This window comes from Sander vitreus, chromosome 18 (genome assembly GCF_031162955.1).
Source record: "Sander vitreus isolate 19-12246 chromosome 18, sanVit1, whole genome shotgun sequence".
NCBI classification, from domain to species: domain Eukaryota; kingdom Metazoa; phylum Chordata; class Actinopteri; order Perciformes; family Percidae; genus Sander; species Sander vitreus.
Genome location: NC_135872.1, coordinates 14104437 through 14131434, shown reverse-complemented (window position 1 = coordinate 14131434; position 26998 = coordinate 14104437). Strand labels below are relative to the sequence as shown.

The 26998-nt window shown below is 38.6% G+C and overlaps 2 protein-coding genes across 4 annotated transcripts in view; one reads left to right on the top strand and one right to left on the bottom strand.

Annotated features, from left to right (window-relative positions):
• The first annotated feature begins 593 nt into the window (after positions 1–593).
• On the top strand, positions 594–14840 carry smyd2b (SET and MYND domain containing 2b). 2 transcript variants are annotated; one of them, XM_078274826.1, is made up of 13 exons: positions 594–607; positions 7510–7668; positions 9541–9604; positions 10337–10447; positions 10553–10613; positions 11627–11751; positions 11939–12006; positions 12620–12722; positions 13518–13628; positions 13764–13884; positions 14116–14290; positions 14382–14490; positions 14735–14840. In XM_078274826.1, exons 1-13 carry the CDS (start codon positions 594–596, stop codon positions 14813–14815), a joined length of 1302 nt encoding a protein of 433 aa, XP_078130952.1. In that variant the 3' UTR covers positions 14816–14840. The 2 variants fall into 2 exon arrangements, with proteins under 2 accessions (XP_078130952.1, XP_078130953.1); XM_078274827.1 differs by lacking the exon at positions 594–607 and having other exon boundaries at positions 7499–7668.
• Positions 14841–15577: 737 nt separating this feature from the next.
• LOC144533050 (tyrosine-protein phosphatase non-receptor type 14-like) overlaps positions 15578–26998 on the bottom strand; it is a 37823-nt gene continuing 26402 nt past the window's right edge. For both annotated transcript variants that reach the window (XM_078274139.1, XM_078274140.1), the window contains exons 12-20: positions 26859–26937; positions 25733–26202; positions 24345–25643; positions 23006–23146; positions 21714–21932; positions 20225–20353; positions 19717–19948; positions 18891–19054; positions 15578–17501 (exon numbers count right to left, since the gene is read on the bottom strand). In XM_078274139.1, coding sequence (XP_078130265.1) covers positions 17373–17501; positions 18891–19054; positions 19717–19948; positions 20225–20353; positions 21714–21932; positions 23006–23146; positions 24345–25643; positions 25733–26202; positions 26859–26937 — 2862 coding nt within the window. In that variant the 3' untranslated portion in view covers positions 15578–17372. The remainder of the gene's footprint in view (positions 17502–18890; positions 19055–19716; positions 19949–20224; positions 20354–21713; positions 21933–23005; positions 23147–24344; positions 25644–25732; positions 26203–26858; positions 26938–26998) is intronic.

Below are 26998 nucleotides of genomic sequence, written 5' to 3'. Positions count from 1 at the left end.
CTGTTGAAATGCAATGGTCCTCCCTCTGCTAGCCATCTCTGCTATGGTTTACAGCATCATTTACTGAATGGAAGAATTTCTTCACTGTTGAGCTTACAAGCACTGATAATTTGCCTGGCCTGGAGCCTATCCCATCATGGTCTGGGAAGAAGGCAGGAAAACACCACTAGAGTACATTCACTTTTCACACATGAAATTTTATTTGCAAATTATCTAGCAATTCTTTTATTATTTTTTTTTTACAAATCATCATAAGGTGTAAACAGCTGCAGTTTTCCATAAATTTGTTATTTAGCAACTACAATTTTTTGAAGATTTCCACATTTATTTTCACATTTTTGTTTTCACATTTTGAAAACAGAGAAACCTTCCTGGATGAGAGCGCAGACACAAAGCATATTCAAACATACAATCTTACTTAATCATTTGGTCTATGAAAATAGTGAAACATTGTGTTTTTGTCCAACCATCAGTCAAGGCTAGCTTCTAACTGTTTTATTGTTCTTTGTTGTTTGTTTGGTCTATTACAATGTTTAAAAAAATGCTCATTACAGTTTCTTATAGCCTGAGGGAATGTCTTCAAATATCTTGTGATGTCCAATCAACAGTCTGAAACGCAGTCATTTTATTAAGATATGCAGTTAAACGCAGCCGATCCTCAGTTGAGAAAAGAGGCTTTTTTTTTGCTTGAAAGATAGCTGAAACCATTAATGTATTTGTTAAAAAGATAAATCAATTAATCTTTGCAGCTCTACTGCAATCTGTAAAAAAGAGCAGTAAAACTTTGCAAGAAAATAACTAAGTGTTGAATGAATTTTAGATGAACTCTATAATAACTAATGTTTAAAACAACTTATTCTGAACCAATACAAATGTTATGGTGAAATACATTCAATTTGACTTAAGGTCTCTCATACCAAACAGACCAGGCCAACTATTTACAGTAATAAATCTGTCCTGTCGCTTTTCTGTTCTGTCTCTTATTCTGTTGATTTTCCCTAACAGGGTTTCCTTGAGAACTAAATCTACTTAGGATTTATTGTTTCTTATTATTTCTCGTCATTGGAAATTATAATCCTTTCACCTAATCCCCCTCTTCCTCCCTCTCTTTCAGATCATATTCATCAAGATCATCCCTCTCACAAAACAAGAAATCTGCACAGTGGGGGGGGGGGGTCTAACGAGAACGCGTACCGGAACATGGGGGTTTCTTCTAAATCAAATCAGGTTCCTCTGATGTAATCAAGACGAGACGCCAAAGACGACGACATAATCTCCCAGGGACATGCCTCCCTTGCTTGCACGTTATTAAAAATGAAGAGGAACAAACCTTTAGATTGAAAGACTGGAAAAATGGAATTATAATAAATGGGGCAAGGTTGGATAAAGCCTTCAGATACAGATCACAGACAAATCTTCACAGTGGTTTGTGCTGTGTGTGTGTGTGTGTGTGTGTGTGTGTGTGTGTGTGTGTGTGTGTGTGTGTGTGTGTGTGTGTCTGTATCTGTGTGCTTGCATGGTTGCTTATGAAATATTTCAATTTACTCAAGATCAAGTTCCTGACCTGAGCTCTCCCTCTCTTCCTCTGTGTAAAAAAAATCAGGAGTGCTGGTCGTCCCACTATGTCACTCAGTGTTGTTAGATAATCGTTCTGTATCTAAGGTGTGTAGTGGACTGTGATGCATCATGTATGGGCTTCTCAATCATTGGAGGGTGCACTTACAATAATCACCCACATGATGGCACAAAATGAAAGTGGACACCAGCTAGGAACTTGAAGTCTCTTTCTATGTATCTAACAATTATTAACAACACACAATACATAATGTAATCAAGGCCAGTGTCGTTACAGTTGAACTTTTCATTCAACTTCATGAATGTATTTAGTGAACTGATCTACAAACACAGCTGCCACAACACAGAGAATGAAATTGTACAACAGAGTATAGACATCAACTGCAAAGATATTCTTGGCCTTCACCACCAGATGGCCTTATTGAACTGCAGTAAAAAAAGTACCAACACTATGGAGATTACCTGTGGGATATCCATGTGTATGTATATGTGTATGTGTATGTGTATGTGTATGTGTATGTGTATATGTGTATATGTGTATGTGTATGTGTATGTGTATGTTAACACAACCTAAACATTACTTGTTTGAGGTGTATATCTGATGTTTGAGTGTAAAAATGTGTTCAAAAACAGATAAATCATTCTGGCTGGTGCAAAATCATAGTACAGTATGCCATGAAATGTGATTAAAAAGTCATAGTATTGTATGTCATAAAAAGTCATAATATAGTATGTAATTAAAACATTCTAAGTATAGTATGTCATAAAAAGTCATAAAAATGTCATAGTATAGCATGTCAGAAAAAGTCGGAAAAAATCATAGTATAATATGTCATGAAAACATTGTAAAAATCTAGTTTTAGTTTTTCTTTAAGGTTTTAGTTTTCACTTGGTTTCACATTTTACTACGTATTTTGTTTTAGTTTATTATAATAACCTTGAATTAGTATGCCATAAAAATTCATAATATGTCATAAAAATGTAATGAAAAGTAATAGTATAGTATATCATAAAAATGTTAAAGTATAGTATTCCATAAAAACTCATGGAATAGTATGTCAGTCATAAATGTCATAAAAAGTCATAGTAAAGCATGCCATAAAATGTCTTAGTATAATATATGATAAAAATGTCATGAAAAAGTCATAGTAGACTGTGTCATAAAAAGTCACAAACAAATCATAGTATGGTAAGCCATAACAAGTCATAACAAGTGATAGTATAATATGTTATATAAAGTCATGAAAAATTCATAGTAAATTATGTCATGAAAAGTCATAGTATATGTCATAGAATGTCACAAAAAGTCATAGAATAGTATGTTTTAAAACGTCATGAAAATCATAGTATAATATGTCATAAAAAGTCATAGTATAGCATGCAATAAAAAGTCATAGTATAGTATGTCATAAAAAGTAAAAAAATAAATAAAAAAAAGGCATTGTATAGTATGCCAAAAAAAAAATAATAGTATGGTATAGAAAAAAATAGTTGAAATAAGTGATATAAAAGCCATAGTATAGTATGTCGAAAAAGGTGATAAAAAGCCATAGTATAGTATGTCCAAAAAAGTCATAAAAAAGCCATAGTATAGTATGTCTAAAAAAAGTGATGAAAAAGTCATAGTAAAGTGTGTCGAAAAAAGGGATAAATAAGCCATAGTGTAGTTTGTCGAAAAAGTCAAAAAAGTCATAGTATAGTATGTCGAAAAAGTCATTAAAACCCTTAGTTTAGTATGTCGAAAAACGTGATAAAAAAAGCCACAGTTAAGTGTGTCAAAAAAGTGATAAATAAGCCATATTATAGTATGTCGAAATAAGTGATATAAAAGCCATAGTATAGTATGTCTAAAAAAGTGATAAAAAGGTCATAGTATAGTATGTCGAAAAAGTCATTAAAACCCTTAGTTTGGTATGTCCAAAAAAGTCATAAAAAGCCATAGTACAGTATGTCTAAAAAAGTGATAAAAAAGTCATAGTATAGTATGTCAAAAAAACGTCATAAAAGCCATAGTATAGTATGTTGAAAAAAGTGATAAAAAAGTCATAGTATAGTAAGTCTAAAAGAGTGATAAAAAGCCATAGTATAGTATGTCGACAAACGTGATAAAAAAGCCATATTATAATATGTCAAAATAAGTGATATAAAAGCCATAGTATAGTATGTCAAAAAAGTCATAAAAAAGCCATAGTATAGTACGTTTAAAAAAGTGATAAAATGTCATAGTATAGTATGTCGAAAAACGTGATAAAAGCCATATTATAGTATGTTGAAAAAAGTGATAAAAAAGTCATAGTGTAGTAAGTCGAAAAAAGTCATAAAAAAGCCATAGTATATTGTATGTAGTATGTCTATGAATAGTCATAGTATAGTATGTCGACAAACGTGATATAAACGTTATATGTCGATATAAGTGATATAAAAGCCATAGTATAGTATGTTGAAAAAAGTGATAAAAAAGCAACAGTATGGTATTTTGAAAAAGTCATACTTTGCTATAGTGACAGACACTTAGACATATGACTGGAGAAGCCTGGGATTGATCAACCAACCTTGCAGTCATGGTATTACAATTCTATCCCCAAGCCACAAGCCACCTGATATGGTAGATGGAAATAAGTAATAGCTAGTCATAGTATAGTATGTCCATAAACGTGATAAAAAGCTTTAGCATAGTAGAATAAAAGTATAGTATGTCAAAAAAAAGTGATAAAAAAGCCATAGCATAGTAGGTAAAAAAAGCCGTATTACAGTATGTCAAAAAAAGTCATAAAAAAGCCTCAGTATAGTATGTCTAAAAAAGCGATAAAAAGGCCATAATACAGAATGTCAAAAATGCCATAGTACAATATGTCGAAAAAGTCATATTGTAGTATATCGAAAAGCAATGATATAGTATGTCGACAAACGTAATAAAAAGCCATAGCATAGTAGGTAAAAAAACAAAGTATAGTAAGTCGAAAAATGTGATAAAAAAGCCATAGTATAGTATGTCGAAAAAAAGTGATAAAAATATTTAACAATGTATGTCGAAAAACGTGATAAAAAGCCATAGTATATTATATCGAAAAACGTGATGAAAAGCCATAGTATAGTAAGTCCAAAAAGTCATAAAAAAAGCCATAATATATTATGTCGAAAAAAGTCTTAAAAAAGGCATAGAATAGTATGTTAAAAAAGTGATAAACAAGTCGTAGTATAGTGTGTCGAAAGAAGTGATAAAACAGCCACAGTTAAGTGTGTCAAAAAAGTGATAATACAGCCATAGTATAGTATGTCGAAAAACATGATACAAAAGTCATAGTATAATAAGTCGAAAAAAGTCATTAAAAAGCCATAATATATTATGTCGAAAAATGTCTTATAAAAAAGCATAGTATAGTATGTCTAAAAAGTCATAAAAAAGTCATAGTATAGTATGTCGAAAAACGTGATAAAAGCCATAGTATAGTAAGTCCAAAAAAGTCATAAAAAAACATAATATATTATGTCGAAAAAAGTCTTATAAAAAGGCATAGTATAGTATGTCCAAAAAAGTCATAAAAAAGCCATAGTATTGTATGTCCAAAAAAGTTTTTAAAAAACTCATAGTATATGTCTAAAAAAGTGATAAAAAAAATTCATAGTATAGTATGTCAAAATAAGTGATATAAAAGCCATAGTATAGCATGTCTAAAAAAAGTGATAAAAAAAGTCATAGTATAGTATGTCGAAAAAAGTCATAAAAGAGCCATAGTATAGTATGTCCAAAAAAGTCAAAAAAAGCCATAGTATAGTAAGTCGAAAAAAGTCATAAAAAAGACATAGTATAGTATGTTGAAAAAAGTGATAAAAGGCCATAGTACAGTATGTCCAAAAGATTTATGAAAAGCCATAGTATAGTATGTCAAAAAAGACACAGTATAGACATAGTCAGGGACACTAACATGTGGAGAAGCCTGGGATTGATCTGCAAAAAAGCCGTAGTATAGTATGTCGGAAAAAGTGAAAAAAAAGTCATAGTATATTATGTCGACAAACGTGATGAAAAGCCATAGTATAGTAAGTCCAAAAAAGTGATAAAAAAACATAATATATTATGTCGAAAGTCTTATAAAAAGGCATAGTATTGTATGTCCAAAAAGGTTTTAAAAAAGTCATAGTATAGTATGTATAAAAAAAAGTGATAAAAAAGTCATGGTATAGTATGTCGAAATAAGTGATAAAAAAGCCATAGTATAGTATACCATAAAAATTCACTAAAAGTTATAGTATATCTGATAAAAATGTCATAAAAAGTCATAGTATAGTATGTCATAAAAGTCATTAAAAAGCCATAATATTGTCACGTCTCGTCCAGTGTCAAGTTTCTGTGTTTAGTTGGTTTTCTTCTGTGTGTCGGTTTTTCAGTTGTGTTCTGTGCTGTCTTGTCTTTGAATTTATTCCTCCCTGGTTCCCTGTGGTTTTGTTTCCTGCCTGGATTACTTTTGTTGTTAGTTTTGCCTGCCTACCTCTGGACACTTTTTGTTATAGTTTTTGTTAAATAAATCCTATACTCTGCATTTTTGGGTCCTAAGCTTGTTTTCCCGTGACAAATACAGTATGTCGAAAAAAGTGATAAAAAAGCCATAATATTGTAGGTCCAAAACATAGTATAGTATATCAAAAAAGTGATAAAAAGGCCATACTACAGTATGTCGAAAAAAGCAATAAAAAAGTCATAGTATGTCGAAAAAGGTGTTAAAAAAGCCATACTACAGTATCTCGAAAAACGTGATAAAAAGCCACAGTATAGTATCTCCAAAAAGGTGATAAAAAGCCATAGTATAGTATGTCCAAAAAAGTCATAAAAAAGCCATAATATAGTATGTCGAAAAAAGACATATTATAGTATGTTGAAAAAAGTGATAAAAAAGCCATAGTATAGTATGTTGAAAAAAGTGATAAAAAAAGTCATAAATATCTCAAACTATAAACATTTCATGGTATAGTATGCCCTAAAAAATCATACTATATTATGTCATAAAAAGTTATAAAAAGGCATAAAAACATATTAGTGTAGTATGCCATACAAAGTCATAAAACAAATCATAGTACAGTATGTCATAAACAGTCATTAAAAGTTATAGTATAGTATACCATAAAAAGTCTTAAAAAGTCATAGTATAGCTCATAAAAATGTCATAAAAAGTCATTATAAACTTAATTGTATAGTATGTCTTAAAAAGTAATAAAAAGTCATAGTATAGTATGTCATATAAGTTTCAACGAACTAAAACTGAAATGATTTACATTCAGTTATTTAACCTGGCAATATAGTTTCAGTTTAGTTTCAGTTTTTATTTAGTTTGTTTACTAAAATAATTTTACAGCTTATTTTTGTTTGGTTTTAATTACCTTGATAGTATGCCATAGAGTCATAAAAAGTCATAGTAGCCTATAATATGTCATAAGAAGTAATAAAAAGGTATAGTATAGTATGTCATAAAAATTCATAAAAAGTAATAGTAAAGTATGTCATAAAAAATGTAATAAAAAGTCATAGTTTAGTGTGTCATAAACAATGTTATAAAAAGTAATAAACTAGTATTGTGTCAAATTATTCCAAGGGAATGAGGGGGACTCAGGTATATTCTTTATCTTGTAAGGGGGTCCATGGCTGAAAAAAGATTGAGAACCTGTATATGGCTCCCTAAATCAATTATTGGGTACTTTAACAAAAGTAAATAGTTTGTCTGTCAAAATAAATACTTTTACAATGTTTTCTTAGTTTGTAAAAAACTAACAACCGGGCTCATTTTCTGCCTTTGGATGCTACTATGAACTATTATTAGAAGGGTGACGCCCCAACGCTTGGAGCAGAGGTGTCACATCCCACTTCTCTCCCAGGTCCTTGTTGTGAGCAAAAGGTCATTTTGGAGGAAGACAACCCAAAGGAGGCACTATGATGGGCAGCATCGAGGGACTTGAGAGGTTTGACAGTCCTGGTAAAGGCCGAGGTCTCCGCGTTACCAGACCCTTTAAAGTTGGAGAGTTGCTGTTTTCCAGCCCAGCGTACTCTTTTGTGCTGTCACTATCAGAGAGAGGCTGCTACTGCGAGTTCTGCTTTACCAGGCAAGTAAAGGGTTATTTTTATCACTGTGTGCTGAGTCAACGTATTTCATTTTCTTTTTGAGCGTTACTTGAGAGTTCATAAAGAGTTGTATCTGTCTGTTTCATAACCTTTGAGATGATACCTGATATAATTTGGCTGCATATCCTGCAACACCCCATTACATATGATTCACACACACACACACACACACACACACACACACACACACACACACACACACACACACACACACACACACACACACACACACACACACACACACACACACACACACACACACACACACACACGTGGACACATACATACGTGGACACATACATACACACACACACACACACACACACACGCACCATTTAGGCACTTTGGGCACTTTGTCATGAATATGCCACTCAATAAAATCTATTTTGGTTATCTGGTTCATGTATATCCTGTTCCGCGTTTACCCTCTGTGACCCGCTGTAAAAGTATTTGAATGGTGAACCTGAGCAAAAGATTTTGTGACCTGAGTAGCATCATGATTACATAATACAGTGTATTTCAATATCTCAAGATATTACAATATCACTGGTCATCTATTTTGCAGACATACAATTTAATTAAATACATAATTATGTATTTAAATCAATTTATAGAGTACTCACATAGTCAGGTAATCATAAATGCATAAATTCATATACTGTATTCTCCTGAGATAATTTCAAAATGACACACAGCTATGTCAGTGGTTTACTCATAAATTACATTTATTCGTACATTCAGCTCTTGATTGTGCTTGGCTGCATGTGTCCATATAATCTAATCTAATGGTTCTGTAAGGTTCATTGTGGATGATTTACACTGAAGGTACTGTAATGTGTCTTCTTTCAATAAATGATGCTGATGTGTTGCTTTATTAAACTTTTTTTTAACTGAAAAGTTGCACAAGTCTAATTATGTGCACAGTTTAAATTCTGTGCAGTGACATTTTTTATATTGTCCAGTGTTGATCCTCAATTATCAGGTGACAAAAAGAAGAATTTTTAAAGGCATAATGTATTTTTTTTCTGTTGTAAACCTATGTAACCCTACCTCTTACCTTAGCCTTGCCCCAATCCAAATGTAGTTGAGATCCTGAGACAGCCATTTAATTCAATTTGCTGTAAGTTAGGAAAAGTGCAAAAGGAGCCAGGAGACTAGAGGATATTTGCAGATACAGTTATAGACAACCCATTGTTTTATCATAGGGGATCAATGATGTTTGATAGAGCTCACTTTAATTGGCCACTGTGTGTAGACTGCAGTCTCTTTTTGGTTGAACCAATCACCAGCGTGAAACTCTGGGTTACACTTGCACTTTACATCAGGTAGTGTGTTCCCAGCCTGTCATGTTCATTCACCACTAAGCAGTTTGTTGGACTTGGTCTGACTACCGACCGAAGTGTCTAAAAAATTAAATGGGTGGACTTTTGGACCGCTTTATTTTTCAAAGTGGTAGAGAGACAGCTGGTCTGTTTTAAGGTCAGCTCTATAAATACCACAGAATGTTAGTTAAAGCTCTTCGTTGCTATCAGTTACGACAGGCCACTAGCAACTGCTGGTTCTTGTCTCAAAACTATGGAGCAGGATGTTTAAATGTCCATACAAACACTTACACACTGAAGCACCTCGATCCTCACATACAGATTCATTCACAACACTAAAGTGTGATATCTACACACCAATCTTTTGGATGCAGGTTGATATCCACTGAGCTTTGATGTCTTACGTTTGAGTGTTGTTTGTTTAAGTCTGGGAAAGTAAATTATATGCGGATATGTGAGAATCTTTCAGGAACGTTTTAATCGTATGCTGTTTGCTATCCATAATAGATCCTGTATTTTTGTCATTTATAGGAAAGAGGGCTTGGCAAGATGTGGGAAGTGCAAAAAAGCCTTCTACTGCGGTGTGAAATGCCAGGTAGTAAACAGTTGGGGGAGGGACATAATGTCTCTGTAATGTAATGATTCCTGTGTACAATAATAGACCCTATATTGTAGCTCAGGGCTCCAAACTATTACTGTGTATTTCCTTCACAACATCTACTGTATGTTGCACAATCACAAGCAGATTAACTCAGGAATGATATTTGCTTGTGCACAAATGTCATCGCTGAATTCCTGTCACTCTAATAATGTAGAGCTGAGCCTATAAAGCTGAGTAAGAGATGACCTAAAATAGTCCCTGTAGAGAAGATGAACCCTTTTGTTTTAGCTGACAATATGTCCTGTCCTCTGATGCCACTCTCAAGTCAAACTTAACATTTTTGTGACTCGTGACACCACTAGTAAAGACTTTATTTTTTCTTTTCTTTTTTACATTCTTCCTCGTTTTTCAATGATTTTGTTTCCTGGTGTGTTAAGAGCATAGGGACCAAACAGTCAATTAATGGGTCAGTTTGCATTTAAGGGATGAGGGTAACATTCAGAATAACACAGTGTGGAGTCACAGCCTATCATTCTCCTTAATGTTTCAGCCGGTAGTGTAGCTCAGGGGCCATAAATGCCAACTGTTAGGCCTTTTGTTGTGGTGCGACCTAAACTGTAAATAGTTGTCTTGACCGCATATGTTTACAATTGAATTGGCTTTAAACTACAGGACTGCTCTTTTGTGTGCAGTTACAATTGATACATATTTATGTGTGTTGTGTAGAAAGGGGACTGGGCCATGCACAAGCTGGAGTGCTCTGCAATGACTGCATTCGGAGAGAACTGGTGCCCGTCAGAGATGTCCCGCCTGGTGGCCCGGATCCTCGCCAAGAAGGTTGGCAAGAATTTGATAAAAGACACCACATCCTTTTGGAGTGTTTTCTGGCACATACTGTGGTTCATTGAGGTCATTTCTGTTAATAGTGTCTGTTTTCCACAGAAAATGCAGAAAGAAAGATGTGCTTCTGAGAGGATCTTGCTCATAGAAGAGATCCAATCACGTGAGTAAATGCTCCTTTAACGTGCATGCATGATTGTGTTTGTGATTAGGGACAACCCTTGTAAACCCACCTGGAAAGTGTCAGATTTAGTATGAAGTGTTCAGAGACTCTGAGTTTGTACTTCAGTCCTAAGTGTCCCTAGAGATCTCTCTTTTAAAAAGCACAACCCATTCAGATTAGATTGAGAGAAACACCCAAGGCCACCTCTATATATATCCTATAGATGTGGGTCCAATGGCCATTAGACAACGTAACAAGTGTAACAACTTGAATGGAAAAGCAGGAACACTTTAGACTAACACACAGTGCTGCTGACTGCATGAGTGTCTGTAAATGTTGTTGGATCGAGTTCGTTGTATTAAGAAAATACATAATTGAGGTTCAGTTCAAAATCATTAAAAAGTATATTAACTAATATTTCCTGATGGTAAAGAATATTGCATGTATAAATATATACAGTACATGGTGTACGTGGCATCAAAAACAAAGTCTAGGCTGTTGGGAAGCCACCAATTTTTTCACATAAGTCTGTTTACACCTGCTGGGGAGTGCTACAGCATATGTGAAAAAAGTTTTATAAAAATTTTGTGGCTCCAGAAGGAGCTGCGCGAAATCTGATAAAAGTGATGTCACTTGAGTCAGCATCAGTTGGGACTGTTTTTTAAACGGGACACATACACGTGTCTCCTGGGTGAAAGCCCTGTGTTTGTTTGACCCATCCACCTCTTTTCCCGTCCTTAACGGACTTTCTCCTGCATGTCTTAATCATGTTTCATGACTTCCAGCTTTGATCCTGTGATAACTACTATGGCCACTAGAGGGTGCCACCGCCTAACTATTAATGTAAATATGGTAATTGCTGTTTGTACAAATTACCTATGGGGTCGTTTTTCAAGACAATTATAGTCTAAAATAAATTCTGCTAATACGTAAGCATACTACTCTGGGTAAATACATGTTTAAAAAAATATACATTTCATCAATCAAAATGTCTATCCTTATTCCTGTAACAGACGTGGAGGATGTAGACAATGAGAAAAGAGAGATGACTGAGTCAGATATTGCCGGACTGCATCGCTTTTTCTCCAAACATTTGGAGTTGCCCAACCATAAAGACCTTCTCACACTCTTCTCCCAGGTACCACACACACAGACACACACACAAATGATTGGTGATAATAATATCTATAGAATCTTACTCTCTCATTGCTGTCCTTATCAAGGAAGCATAGAAAGAAGAAAAATATATATATAAATCATTTGATGTTTTGGTCACATGTATTTGCATGGTTTTCTTTCTCTTCTCTTTGTCATTTATTCAATAGGTTGCCTGTAATGGTTTCACTATAGAGGATGATGAACTGTCCCACATGGGTACTGCAGTCTATCCAGAGTAAGAAGGAAACTCACATGCATACATACGAGCACATTTTCATTCTGTACTGTATATTAGACAGTATTTTCCTTTCATTTGTGTTTCTAAATGTCTATTCTCTCAATGGCTTCTGTGGATACGTGTTAGTTCCTTGATTTTATTTTTTGGCATTGGCCATGCATGCTGAATGCTACAATTAGCAGTATTTGTTCATGTTTTAAAGGTCAGTATCTGGAGCAACATGTAACAGATATCCAAAGAGGTCAGATTGTCGCTTCCTAGCAAGATAACTTTTCTTCTCCTGTTGGTCATTTGGTAGTACAATCGGCTCCCTGCTGTGGCTGAGGCTGTTAAGTTTTCAAATTTGCTCTCTCAGCTCCATTTTAAGCTAATTCCAGCCTGCCATCCAGGTGATAGCAAGGTCGCTAACATATGTCAGGGACACCTCTCTGTAAGAGCAGTTGTAGCATAGTTTTGTTACTATCACTTCCATAAATGTTAGTTATTACTGTTGTATCATTAATAATAACAAGTTGGCTCTTTTGTCGCTGCTCCTATGTCATCAAATGTAAGAAAGTAGAGAGCTGGATTTTTATTCTAATTCTTTCCCTGTGTGTCTGTCTCTCCAAAGTGTGGCACTGATAAACCACAGCTGTCTTCCCAGTGTCATAGTCACATATAAGGGGACGTCTGCTGAGGTTCGAGCAGTGAAGAACATGAATCCTGGAGATGAAGTGAGGAGAAGGGACAGCTGCCATTTGAGGGGGTTGGGTTCATGTTTTCAAGTGTGTGTGAATGGAGAAGGGAGCCAAGTTTATTACGATTGTGTGTGTGAAACGTGTCTTGCTGTTAGCTCGATTCTATTTGGTGGATCTGCACTAAATTGCTTTTAAACAACTAAAGAACTTTAAATGACACAATACTTTTTTTTAATTGTTCAACTTTGAATGATGTGTAAGCCAGGCATTTTTTTTTATTGTGTTTTCTGCCTTCACTTTAAAGGAAAAGTTAAACATTTTGGCAATGCGCTCATTAGCTTTCCTACCAAGAGTTGGAGAAGATTTATATAACTGTCTTGCCAGAGAGTGGTATCAATCTTCTCATCTAACTCTCGACAAGAAAGCAAATAGCCATATTTCCCAATTTTTCAAACGATTCCTCTAAATCTTGAAACAAACTTGATAGGTTGTGGTTCTCCGGTCTCTTTCTCCACACAGGAAGTTTTGGATTCAAATATAATACGGATGAGATAGTAGCTTACAAATGGAGAAGGAGACTTGAACATTGTGATATTGTGAGATTGAAAGTCTGCCATGAGCAGAGCGTGCCATCACTGCAACAAAAGTGTGTCAAGCCAACGCTGTAGAAGAAGAAGAAGAAGAAGAAGAAGAAGAAGAAGAAGAAGAAGAAGAAGAAGAAGAATGTGTGTGGTTTGAAGGGGGGATGCAGCAGCTGATTAAAGGGTTATTTTTAGATTAACCTTGTAACCTGAAGAAAAATGCTGAGGAAAGTGTTATTTCCACTTCTAGGTGCTCATCAGCTACATAGACCTCCTCTATCCAACAGACGACCGTAACAACAGGCTGAGAGAGTTCTATTACTTCACTTGTCAATGCCAGGAATGCAAAACCAAGTCCAGTGTAAGACACCACAGGAAGTTCTGAGTGAAAAAATTACTTAATCATACAACTGCCATTGCAATTCACATGTAAAATTTAGAAACAAAACTGCATGGTTTGGTTGACTATCGTGCTCGGTGTCCTGTCTTCCTCCAGGACAAGGCAAAGTTGAAAGTGCGTAAGCAGAGTGACCCCATCGAGCAAGAGGTCATCAGCAACATGGTGCGCTATGCCAGGAAAACCATCAGAGAGTTCCGGGCCCTCAAACAAATAAAAAATATCCTTTAATGTCACTAAATTACACAGTCTCTTGTGTTGTACAATTCGTTTGCACTTAAGTTTCATTTACAGCTGCACCTGCAGGTTCGTTCAGTGCTTATTAAGCTTTCTTATGCAGGTATAATGCTTTAGCAAAGTAGCTTTCAAGACTCTAAAACATCTGTTTATATGTTCAGAGGCCCTTTGAAATCTCAGTTAAAACTTGATGCAGCCCTTGACTCTGTGGCACCCCCTAGTGAGTTGCTGGAGATGTGTGAACAGAGCCTGGATGAGATGGGTGCTGTCTTTGATGACACCAATGTCTACATGCTTCACATGATGTACCAGGCCATGGGGGTTTGTCTCTACATGCAAGATCCAGACGGAGCTATCAGATATGGTGAGAAGATCATCAAACCTTACAGGTAATGACAAACAGTGAACAGTTTGAAAAGTTCTAAAGGTGATAAAAAAAAAAGAATAATCATCAATATGTATGATCTCTTTCCAATGCAGCAAGCTGTATCCACCCTACTCTTTGAATGTGTCCTCCATGTACCTCAAGTTGGGCAGACTATACATGGGGCTGGAGAGGTACTCAGTGGGCGTCGGGGCTCTCAAGAAGGTAACATGACCTGCTGAGCTTTTACATCAGACTTTCATACTCAAAAACAGCAGCTACAAAACACTTTTAACCAAGTAAACCAAGTAAATGCTTTTATGATAAACTTGAACAAAAATCATTAGGCCTGGGTATCATTTTAAAACTATATTAGTTTATGTATCAAGTACCTTACTTAGAGGAATATACCTAGAAATCATGAACATATTTTTATGCTGTACAATTATATATGTTTGTTTGTACACAGGCAATGGTCATAATGGAAGTGGCTCATGGGAGGGATCACTTCTACTTGACAGAGTTGCGCAAAGAGATGACACGAAAATGACGAGAAAGGAAAGAAATTATGTTGAACACAGCTGATCCAAAGTGACTACAAACACTCCTTTGATTAGGAGCTTTACAGAACTGAAGAAACATTCTACTCTTTTTGGTACTGAAGCAAAGATAGAGAGCATTCATGTTTTTAATGCAAAGTTTTGTGCAACAAAAATATTTTTGGATATTAAACGTTTTACAACAGTGTTATGTATGCAAGAACCTATTAGTTTGTTGGATGCAGGATACTTTTGTACCAAGCATGCATTTAATGTTCAGTTATAGGCAAATGTGAAAGTCTGACATTGTAAAACATGCTTTTTACTCATGTTGACCATAAGGTGTTTAATAATTATTTTCCAAATTGTTAATGATTTTGTGTTTGTTTTGGCTTGTGACCGACACGTCATTTATCAGATACGAGTTGTTTACATATGAGTGTAGGGGGGGTCAATTCAACAAAATCCCTCTCAGCCAATCAGGACAGCTGCCTCACCACAAGGGGCCTATTAAAGCTGCAGAATGGGCCTGAGCCACAATGGCGAGCTGGGATAGAGCACCGTCAGGGGCGTCGGACTGGGGGGAAAAAGGGGACTGAGTACCCAGGGCCCTCATGTGCCCCTGAGCACCGTGTTTGCACCAGATCTTTGTGTGAGTGCTCTGCGCTAATTAATGTCTCAAGTACTGAGAGAGAACCCCTTTCCAACACATTATTATTAGCTAACGGAAATTATTACAAAATTCCCAAATAAATGAATTTGTGGCAACAGTCTTAAAGAAAATAAGGCTTTATTGCATAATAAGCAAGTATAACATATCTGGGGAGAGAAAAACAAAAGACTGAAAACACATATACAAAATATATGTACACATACTCTGAAAAGGTATTCGGTATTTTTGCCAACAAAAAAAATTAAGAGGAAAAATTAAATATAAACAAACAGTGGAATGCTGTGTGAGGAAATACTGTCACAAAGAGAACAGAAGTGCAACAAAACACTTAAATGTCAAGAGAGCATAAAGCTTATACTTATTTGAGAATATATACATTGAAATATAAAAATGCATGCATAGTTTATTATGTTGCGGTATTTTTAGGGTACCAAGTCAAAAAAAAGAAACTATATAAAGAATTTGTAGAAATCTTTTCTCACATGCCCATTCTGTACAAAGTTACTTTGGACATGGCTGGCTTTGCATCATGATTCAGAAAAATAAAAAAAAATATTTCACGTAACATGTACAGTAAAAGGAAATTCTTCAGAGTGTAATTTTATAAACAGGATCCAGGAACATGGCAATATAATAATCAATTGGGTTTGGATCAGATTAGTTCTAACGGCTGCCTTTTTTTTGGTCCAAAGTCACTTCTTACTATTATTCTTCAAAAATAAACCAAGACATCAGTATTCTCCTACTGCCAAATCTTTACCTGAGAGTTTGGTAAATGATTTGAAATGTTAAAGTTGTTCTCATAACAAAACACAAACTATTAAATACTGATTCAAAGATTTAATCTTTGAAGGTAAAAAAAGGAATGGGCCGTCAGCTTCCCCTTGTTTCATGTTTCAATAAGGCACAATGATACATTGTATACAGTATTTTCTGTATAAGGACAATTCTCTATTGACAGCAAACTGTAAAATTATATTTATAAATGACCTCTAATTCATCAGACAAAATCTTTTTAGACTTTTGAAATGTTTTTAGGTAAGAAATGTGTTAAGACACATTTGAACGGAAGGAGCAGTGATTCAAGAAACAATCAACTGTTAAAATGCACTTTGTGTGTGCTTGTGGGGGAGGATCTTAATAGAAATGTATCAAGGAAAATGTCAGCGATCCTTTTGACATTGACAGGAAAGCTTTCTGAAAAATATAGTAAAAATTAAAAGTGACAGGGCAAGGATCAACATGCTTGTCAATGCTCCATTCAATTGCAAAGGTGGCCACATTCTTAAAAGAAATAAATAAAAACATTTGTTACAATGTTGAAGTAAATATTTGCTGTCAATACTCCAATACATTTTATTATTTTAACAGTGATTTAAAGAATACTTTTGTATAGAAAATAGTCATAATACTGCTGCCATCTACTGTTCATGCAGCATAGTGCCAGCTCTAATAATGGCTAAATAATAAATGAGAAATGTAGCAGGCAGGCAATCTATCCAAACTGAAACTGAGATTTTAATTCTCAAGATATTTGTTAAGAAATCTCTAGTAGACACGGGGCATATAGACATGCATTGGGAAAAAAACACAAACATGCATTCTCCGCACAGAAGGACCAGGGGAAAAAAACAACTACACTGATTAGGAGAAATGGTCGTCAATTTCTATACAGGCCTACAAAAACCCTTTCCTCCCTTGAGGTGAGTTTGTATGAAAATCCACCAGAATTTCCATAAACTGCCACAAAGAAAACGGATCTCTGTATCTGCTTCCAACCAGCTATCAGTCATACTGTATCTTTTGCACAGTCCTCATGCTTATTTGAAGTACCACTGTTGTTCTCTGGTGCCATTCTGCCACGCCATGTAAGGTCAAAGGACAGGACCCCAGGCTCAGATGAGGCGGGAGTTCTTGAGGAACTGAATGAGGACCTGGTAGACAAACTTATACTGGGAAATGGTCTGCACCATCAGCATCCTCTGCTGCCTCAGCCCTGACAACATGGTGGGAACCTCCACAGGCTGAAGGGAAGGGAAGAAGAGACAGACAAAACACGGTGATTGAGAAGAAATAAAAAGGTGAGGGAAAAGAAAGACAATCATTTAGGGGTATAAACTGTAAAATGGACTCAGTATGTGTGCAGTAACAAGGCTACATGTATGTCAATTACAGAACCCACCGGCTATCGGTCTGACGGCGATCAAGCCTCTGGGGGCAACGGCCAATATTTCTGGGGTTACGGTGTAGCATTACCTTGCAGAGCAGTTGGAGTCTCACGATATCACGTGATCCCGCGAGATCGCAGAGATGCGAGACCAATCAGTGTCCCGCGAGGAGCAACTGGCAGCTAGATGCGTGGTTTAGGTTTGTGTGACAACACGGAGAGGCGACTGTTTGTTCAAAACAACAATGGCAGCTCCTAAAAAGGTTAGTGTATATGCTACACTAGCATCAGTTATATCAGAACTGGAGAGTATTTATTTATTGAAAAAAGAGCAAAGAACGGCACTGAAGGCTTTTCTAAATGGAAAAGATGTTTTCACTCTTCTCCCAATTGGCTTCGGCAAGAGTTTGATAGACAGGTGGTTCATCCAATCACCTGCCAGGTATTGCTTGAAAGTGCCCGCCATTTTCCAAAAAGTTTCTAATTCTTCTCGGATGGTTCTGTGTAACAAACCATCTGCCGCACCAGGTTGGGTGTTGCCAGCAAATATCCAGAAAATGGATATCCGGGACAAGATTTCCTCTTCTGTGCACCAGGTCCGATTAGCAACTTGATATGCCCGAATGGAGTTAGAGTTGAAAGACGATGTCTCTATTAAACAGATATCTGCATATGAATGCAGATAAATATTTTTTAATTTACTTTATCAGTATCGAGTACGATAGCTTATGGGTTCCGAGATTGCATATCGGCCAATGACGTCCACCTCTTTTCCTCTTTACATTGACTGTTTACCTGCATGCAACCAAAGCCCTGGTCAATACTACTCGGACTACAAACGGAAACCAGGACACATTAACCTCCCTCCTCTCCTGTATGTATTTGCATTGTCTCACTACAGAGGATTCACTGAGTATAATAACGGGATAATACCTGGTCTGCATACCTGGATGAGAAGGTGTATATAGTGTTTTACAAATGTGCTGCATCTTTTAAACAACTCTGCTTCCAATGTGTTCTCAAGTTTTTAAGTCACATGATTTACATCCTCATAGGAAACATCTTGATTTACAAAAAGACCAATGTGTCTGTTTTTCATCCAAAATATTAAGCTGTCAGTCCATTCATAAGATACTTGTTACACATACAGTATATCTTGTCAAAGAAAAGCTGTGATCCTAAAAATGACAAAACTTTACAGCCCAATCAGACTCTTTGCAACCCTGTCACTTCACAGTCCACCCACCTCATTGTGCTCCAGGCAGCTGATCATGAGCTCAGTGAGGATGACCACTCCAGTGCGACCCACCCCGGCACTACAGTGAACCACCACAGGTGGATTGAGGCTCTTTGAGGTGTCCAGCATGGAGTTGGTGTGTCTCCTTACAGACTGGATCTCCTCAAGGTAGGCTGCAGGAAATAAGAAGAAGACAAATGTAAGATGTAGGCAATGTGTCTGCCAGGTTGAAGAGAGAATTTGTTGAATGTGGTCAACTGCTTTTGTTGCTCACTTGTTGTATAATGACTTATTTTCAGAGCATGTGGCTTCTTTAAAAGGAATGGCAATTACACACTTGCTTTCTTGAATAACAATACCTTTCTCATATCTGTCAGATAAATATGAAGCTAGAGCCAGGAGAAGTTTAGCTTATCTTAGCTTAGGTTAAATATCGGAAGCAGGGGAAACAGCTAGCATGACTCTATCCAAAAGGATAAAACCACAAATTATCGTTTTTGTATGGATTAAACAACCGAGAAAAAAACATGTTATCCTTTAGAGGTGCTGGTAGGTGTTGCTTTTCTTTAACATTGAAGAAAGACAGGCTAGCTTTTCCCAGTGCTCACAGTTTTTATGCTAGGCTAAGCTAACGGCCTCCTGGCTCTAGCTTCACCACAGCCGTGAGTGGGATATCTTGACTAACGCTCTGAAAGAAAGTGAATGAGCATATTTCACAAAATGTCAAACTATTGCTTTAATTAGACATTAAATAATGAAAGCATGGAGATTGTTTCACCACTTCCTGTTATGTCTTGAAATCCATACAAACAATGATGATTATGATGACACTTACAGAGGAATCCCTGGACATATTCGGGACAGCCCTGCTGCCAGTCAGTGTACTGAAGGTGCCAGACCGTCCTCTCCTGGCCAGACAGAAGGTGTTTGACCTTTAACCCCGTGGTGGCGTAGCAGCCTGAGTCGGTGCGGAATTTTGTGGTCACCTTGAACTTGCCGTGAGTGGCTGAGTTGTGTTTGGATCCCAGTTTAGGCCAGTAGCGGTGACTCTTGGATCTGCCACCCTCCTGGATGGAAAAGAGGGTGAAGATGGGAGGATTAGGATCGAAAAAATAGAAGGAGATGAGGGAAAATAGATGATGTGCTCTGACACTTACATAAACATAATCCCATAATCACAAACATACAGTAACACACACACTCTCACTGTCATCCTATTTCTCACACACAGACAGACGCCAGCTGTCAGCCGCTGAAAAATATCCACATCTGTCTGTGTTCATGTGTGTGTGTGTGTGTGTGTGTGGGTGGGTGTGTGTGTGTGTGTGTGTGTGTGTGTGTACCTCCTCGGCAGTAACCATGGCAATGACGTTGACCCCCTGCTCCCAGACCATCTGCCAGAAGTCGGCACAGGTGTTGGCTAGTGGGCCCTGGGTGGCAATGTAGTGCCACTCCTCCCCTCTGATCATCACCTGGGAAAACACACACACACACACACACACACACACACTTAAAAATTAAAACTAAAATATATTAAATGTTAACGGCTTATTTACACACACTGACAATAGTCTCATCCACCATTGGAGGGCAGTATAAACATAATTTTCATCCACAGTTTGATTCTTTTCTCTCACTTATAAAATTCCCTCTTCCTTAACCTTCTTTTGCTTTCCCTACTTAGTAATCACAAGGCCACACACAGCACTGAAAAACTTCCCATCTTCAATACACCCCAACCACAGAGTGCCATTGCATAATGAGCATGTCCCAGCTAATTCCTCAAGCCACCTTGTGACTGTAAACACTGTATTAGGAGATGGATGAGGAATAAACAAGGCCTTTTGTTCTGTGGCAGCTACCTTAAATGACTGGGGAAAGTAAGAGGGTTATACCGTGACAGGCAGTGATTCAGTGCTGCTTTGGTGAAATGCAAACTCATGCATACACACAAGCTTGCGCACACACACTGTTTGCAACTAAGCATGAATAGAGGGCTAGTGAGAGCAGCTCAGGTTGACTTAAGAGGGTTTGGAGTTTGGACCGCATTCTTTGGGAATTCCACAAGCTCTGTGAGCTTAAAGGCCCAAACAGCCTTCAACAACTGCCTTTCATCCTTTCCTCAGAGCCATTCGCTGCTTAGGAATGACCCTACAAAGATTAGCAGCGAGCTGAATGTGTCGTGTTGATGCTCTGTGTTTAAATTTTTGGTGTATGATGTGGCTGTTGCAAAGTACTTTGATACTGATATAACTGTGATTAAGTGCCAAAGAAATAAACTTGAATATTATAAAACACTTTATAATTATATTACTTAATATAACAGTCCATATACATTTTTTTCCTCTATATTGGTTGTCACTGAAAACTGACAGATGATAAAGTCTGATTTAAAACCCCAGCCGCCATGTTGACACAACACACATTCAATGTTGAATGATGTTATCTATCTATAGGTGTGTTTCTAGCCATCTGTTTTTATGTGCACGTGTAACCACATATCAACAATTTTGGTGATACAGAATTTTTCAGATTAACTAATGATCAAGTGTTCCTTTATGGATTTAGCTACTTAAGCTAAATAAACCATTTAAAAACCCATAGGATTTCCTGAAAAATCTATTACAAAGGCTTCTTTTCTTGGCTGATGAAAAGTTGACATTTTGGAGAAACGACTTCCCACCTTTTTTAACACAGTGAAAGCATCACATGAATTAGATCAAAGTCTGGATTACAAAGAGGTAGATGCTATTGTCATCGCTTAAATTCCTTTTTCCTTTTCCTTTCCTTTTTACACTTTTTGGCATTTTACCCATGACCCCTCGAGCGCACCTTGATATGCGAGGCATTGATGTAGCCCGTGTTGTTCTCCTTGTTTGGTACAAGCTCAACCCGATTCTCTTCGTATGGAACAACGTCACGGAAACGGTTGCGCTCAGTGTTTTCGGGCAGAGTTGCTGTAGTGAGAACACAGTCTGTCCTCTTCTTGGGCACCTGTTCATACTCAGTGAAGACCCGCTCCTCTTCCAGCTTCAACTCCAAAGTCTTACACTGAAGACACAGAGAGAGAAAGAAGGACAGAGAAGGGGGTGTTAGTCATTCACATGATTCAGAGGTTTCTCATTCAGTCCCCAAGGGGCTTTTATTTGTTTACATTCCACCAAACCCAAGAGACTATTCAGACCAGAATAATTCAGAAATCACATTATAATATACGTCTACATTTCGAAACTCTCATCAGCTGAATACTGACTTCAATATCAAAGAACTCGAGCATGTAAACTGCATCAACACAGCGGTAAAAGAGCCGAATATACAGTGGTGGTATTCATCCTGATGTGGGTCCATATTTATTAGGCCAATCATGTTTGAGAGGACAGCATCTCTGTCTCTCCCGCTCTCTTTCTATCACTCTGTGTGGTTCTCTCTCTCTCTCTCTCTCTCTCTGGGGTCACATTCTTAACATACCAACGGGCCTAGAGGCGATAAGCACCACCATGCCACGCGTTCCACAGCCCACTTAGGGCTTGCCCCCGTTAGCTTAGCAACGGTCAGGACAAAGGTTGGGTTTCACACCTCTACACTCAAAAGGGATCCAACAGACAGTATTTGGGAAATTAAATAGTGTGATTATCAGAGTTTTACAGAGACAATCTTCAGCCAAGCTTCCTTCATCACTGCCAATAGGTGAGGAAGTTAAAAGGTCCAACATGAATCCTCCAAACATAAAAATAAAATGGGCTTGAGTTAAATTGGGGCTCGGAGGTTTTATTTAATTCCCTAATCTCTCCATATTTGTGGTGTAATTATATTCATGTCTATAATGGTTTGGTTACGTACCTTTTGAGCAATTGTGAGTAAAAAAGAGCTCTAAAGAGCTTTGAGTTTTGTATCCACTGTACCATTAAATGACAACAAACCTATAACGTTCACATAATAATGTTACTTCAACTTACGTCAACCATAACACCATCATTTTTTTTAAATAAATCAATAGCACACGTCTAACTGAAAAACAAACAAAAGAACATTTGCTAGATCTTTCAAAAATACATTTAGAGTATGAAATCTAAAAACTCAAGCAACCCCACATATGTTTTATAAAGTAAGAGCAAAAATCTTACCCGTTCATCGGTAGCAGCCTTGGCACCTTCTTCCGCGGGACTCACGGGGACAGGCATTCGGGCCACGTAGAGCCCGTTGAGGGCGGCCATCATCAGCGGCCTCTTCATGGAGTCCACGGACATCTTCTGTCTTTCCAGTGTCTTCAAGAGAGAGGAAAATCCTGGTGTCATGGTTACAGGTAGCGGCAGCATTGCGAGACTGACTGACCTGCGCTGGCCTCAAATCTGTAAGCGCGCACATGTGCGTGTGTAGAAGTGGGTGGGGACGATTTGACACGTGTGTGTGTGTGTGTGTGTGTGTGTGTGTGTGTGTGTGTGTGTGTGTGTCCACCCTGTCTGTAGGGAAAACCTGGTCTTACCAATCCAATTGTATTCTGTACAATGGTGTGAACTAACAAGTCTGAATGTAAAGCCTATTAAGAGTAGACTTGCAGCTTCTTATCCATCTCACTTCGCCCTCAACTTCTTTTGATGCTTCTTTTGAAGATTGATCCTTGTTTTGTCCTCCTGCACATCTTTCAGTCCTTTGTTTATTCCCACTTACCTATTTGGCTTCCTTTCCTTCACAGAGCACACACTCCCTCTGTCTTTTTTCCTCTCTACCAAGCTAACCAAACTCTGACCCATATTGCACAGTCCCTCCTTCCTCCAAGGATTACTTCTGCTAATCTCTGATGCTATTAAACCTCCAGGACCGCTCCACCTCCCTTATTCCCTGTGGGACAGTCAAAACAATAGCTTGGGGGTCACCAATGGTGTCCTCTAGGTATGAGATAAACCAGCTGAGGGAAAACAGCTTTGGACCAAAGAAAAATATTTTGGAATTTCATTGACTCCCACTATAAACACCCGGCAACACTCTTGAACAGTGAAGTTCATCGCAACTTAAGTGAGACGATTATATGATTTGACTTATATCTGGACTCTGCTGTTTGTGCCTTAACAGAGAGCCAAACTACACAAGAACACCCAATCCAAAGAATAATCTGAGGGATTTATAAGGGTTAGCTGCCTGGGGGACTCAGAGCCTAGTGCTACCCTCTCAGGTGCTGAACCCCGGATTACTGCTAATCAGGAGCTATAAAACTAGCTAGCAAATAACAGACTGAAATATTTAAAACTGTACCAATACGGTGTGTGGGTGTGTTTGTCCAGTACAGGATTAATTAATTAAATAAATAAATGATTGTCAACATTGCTGTCAAATTATTTTTTGTTATTAATTAATCAACTTCAGGAATTTCAGGACTGATCAATAGCACACATCATAAAAACAATATGTTGGCACTACACAAAATAAACGGCGTCAAGGCAATGAAATACTGAATGATTGTCTCACCCTCTGAGCGATTTCCCTCTCCACTATGCTGTCTTCTAAGGAGAACATCTCTGACACCGGCCTCTCTTTGACCGGCTCCTTCCTCACCCTCTCCTTTACACTGGTCAGGTCCGGTTCTGAAATAGATGGACCTAAAACTGCTCCATTCACCCCACCCTGGTCCCCTCGGGTCAGTGTCCCACCACCACCTGCACCACCACCACCTCCAGGCCCACCAACACCTGGGCTCTGCCCAGCTTTGTTTGCTCGGCCCTGGGATTGGTTTGGGTCCATTGGTCCCTGGTTGCTCTGTGGCCCTTGATTATGGTTTCGGTGGCGAGTGTGGTTGTGGGTGCGGATTTGAGCATTACTACAAGGTCTAGGAGGACCGGGGTACTCTGGAGGGGGTTTGTTGGGCAGCTTGGCCAATGCAGCCTGGAGCTGAGCGCTGATGCTGATGTCCTCATTGAGACCTGGGATTTGAACATCCAACTCAGGCCTCTCCTCTTCCTCTTCCTCCTCTTCTTCACTCTCACTACTGTGTATGAGCATTGTAGCATTGGAGAGAGTCTTTTGATGCTGGTAGGCCACAGGTGGCGTTACACAAGTCTCAGATGCTTTCTGAGCAGGCATCTGCATGGACAATTCCTGTGGCTGCTGAGCTGGAGGCTGGGGTTGTGGCTGAGGGGTTTGGGGCTGGGGTTGAGGAATGGACTGAGGCTGAGGCGGCATCACATGTTCTCGCAGAGTATTCCTCCGATGAAGGGGAGCATTCATACCCTTCATCACCAAGCCCTCCATCCCTCCTCCTCCACCTCCTCTCATGCTGCTAATCACCTCCATGCTGTGTCTCTTGCCCAGGGTGGAGCGGTGCTTAGCAGCTGCAGTTAATGGTTCACTAACTTCCTGCAGGGACTGGTGAACCACGGCCGAGCTGTCCGGCTGGAAGGTCTTGACCGAGAGCTGCACCATACGGGTAACCAGCTCTGGACTGCTGCCCCCCATGCAGTGGTGACGGTGGCTGGCCAGGTCCGGGGTGCTGGTGGCCGGACGGAAGGAGCTGGAAGGGTAGGGTGGAGGAGGGCGTGACATGTGGTTTCTCAGCATGTTAGCTGTAGCTGCGTAGCTTCCCGCATTGTTCCCCTGTTGTTTGGTATTTGCCAGCTCAGGTGTGCTGACAGTGTGAGAGATGGAGCTTCCTACACCTCCACCTCCACCACTGCCTCCCCCTCCATTAACGCAGGGTGAATGACATGGGCCCTGGCTGCTGGCTGGTCCTCCCTGATGAGGGCCATGGGACACTGGCTTACTGTAGCTGATCTGCAAGTGAAAATTCATAGAAAAACAGTGTGAGATGGAGATAAGATCAAGAAATTTAACAAAATCAAACACAGAGCATCCACCTCTACCTGTGGTGCGTAAGGTCCCGGACTGGGCCCCAGGCCATGATAAGGGCTCCTCTCCCTCATCTCTGGCTGGCTATACACCAGAGCCTCAGGCTGGCGGTAAGCACATGCATTACTGATGTTCAGACTGCGCAGCGATTGGCTGTGGAGGTCATGGTGAGCGGGGAGTATACGCCGCTTTTGCCGCATGACAGCATCATACTCAGGCGTGGGCCGGTAGGACGGAGCAATGATGGCGCTGTGGCGGTGGCTGGGGATGTAGTCAGGCCGCATGAGCTCGCTGCCGGGGATGCTGAGGTTGGAGGACATGGGCGAGGGCGGGACAAAAGTCTGGGAATGATTGAGGGAGCTCAGGCTGGGGCTGCTGTACATGCTTCCATTGGGCACGGTACCGTTACGGAAAGGAAAGTCCGCCGGGCAGCGGTCCAGACTGGTCTCTGACTTGTAGTAGGGGTCGTCGTGGAAGATACTGTCTAAAGATCAAAAGAGGGAGAAAGAAGGGATGAAAAAGACAAAATCGTCCTTAAAGTCAATTTTGTCCTTTAGAGTTGAGTGTACTGAAGGTGGCTTTGGTTTTTTCAGATGTTTCTGATGTGGCACAAATAGAGCATTCTCTTGTGTGAAACTATCTCAAGCCCACAAGCAGGCAGACATACATAATCTCCGTCAACACAAACGGAGTGTGATGCCTGAGGTCACACTACAAAATGATCTCACACCCACGCATAGCAGCACACCCAGAATTTTTTCCACTCGCTCTGTTTTACTGTCAAGCCGACATGAGTAAAGCTCTTCGGATTATAAGGCCGACTGAGTGTGTGAACAAGTCAATGAAAGAGTGAAGAGCAAAATGAGGTCACTGCTCTGCACCCCAAACGTTGGGCTCTAATTTGCTGGGAGATTGTTAAAATACAAATGGGCTGTGAGTCACACGCCTGATGGGAAAGACACAATTAGCTCCATTCAAATGCTTTAGTTATCATCAGGGAGGATAAATCTTAAATCACACTGTGGTCAAAGCAGTGAGCTGAAGGGGTTGAAACTTACTGTAAATATGTATGTATGTATGTATGTATGTATGTGTGTGTGTTTGTGTGTGCGTGCGTGCGTGCGTGCATTTTACACGTACCTTGAGAGCTCTGTGTGTCCTGATAATGCTCTCCATACTGGGAATGCATTGACTGGAAGTTACAGGACTGGGGCCGCGGCTGAATAAAGAAACAGATTTAATGCAATAAAGAAGAAGCAATTCATGTTTATACTCCATTA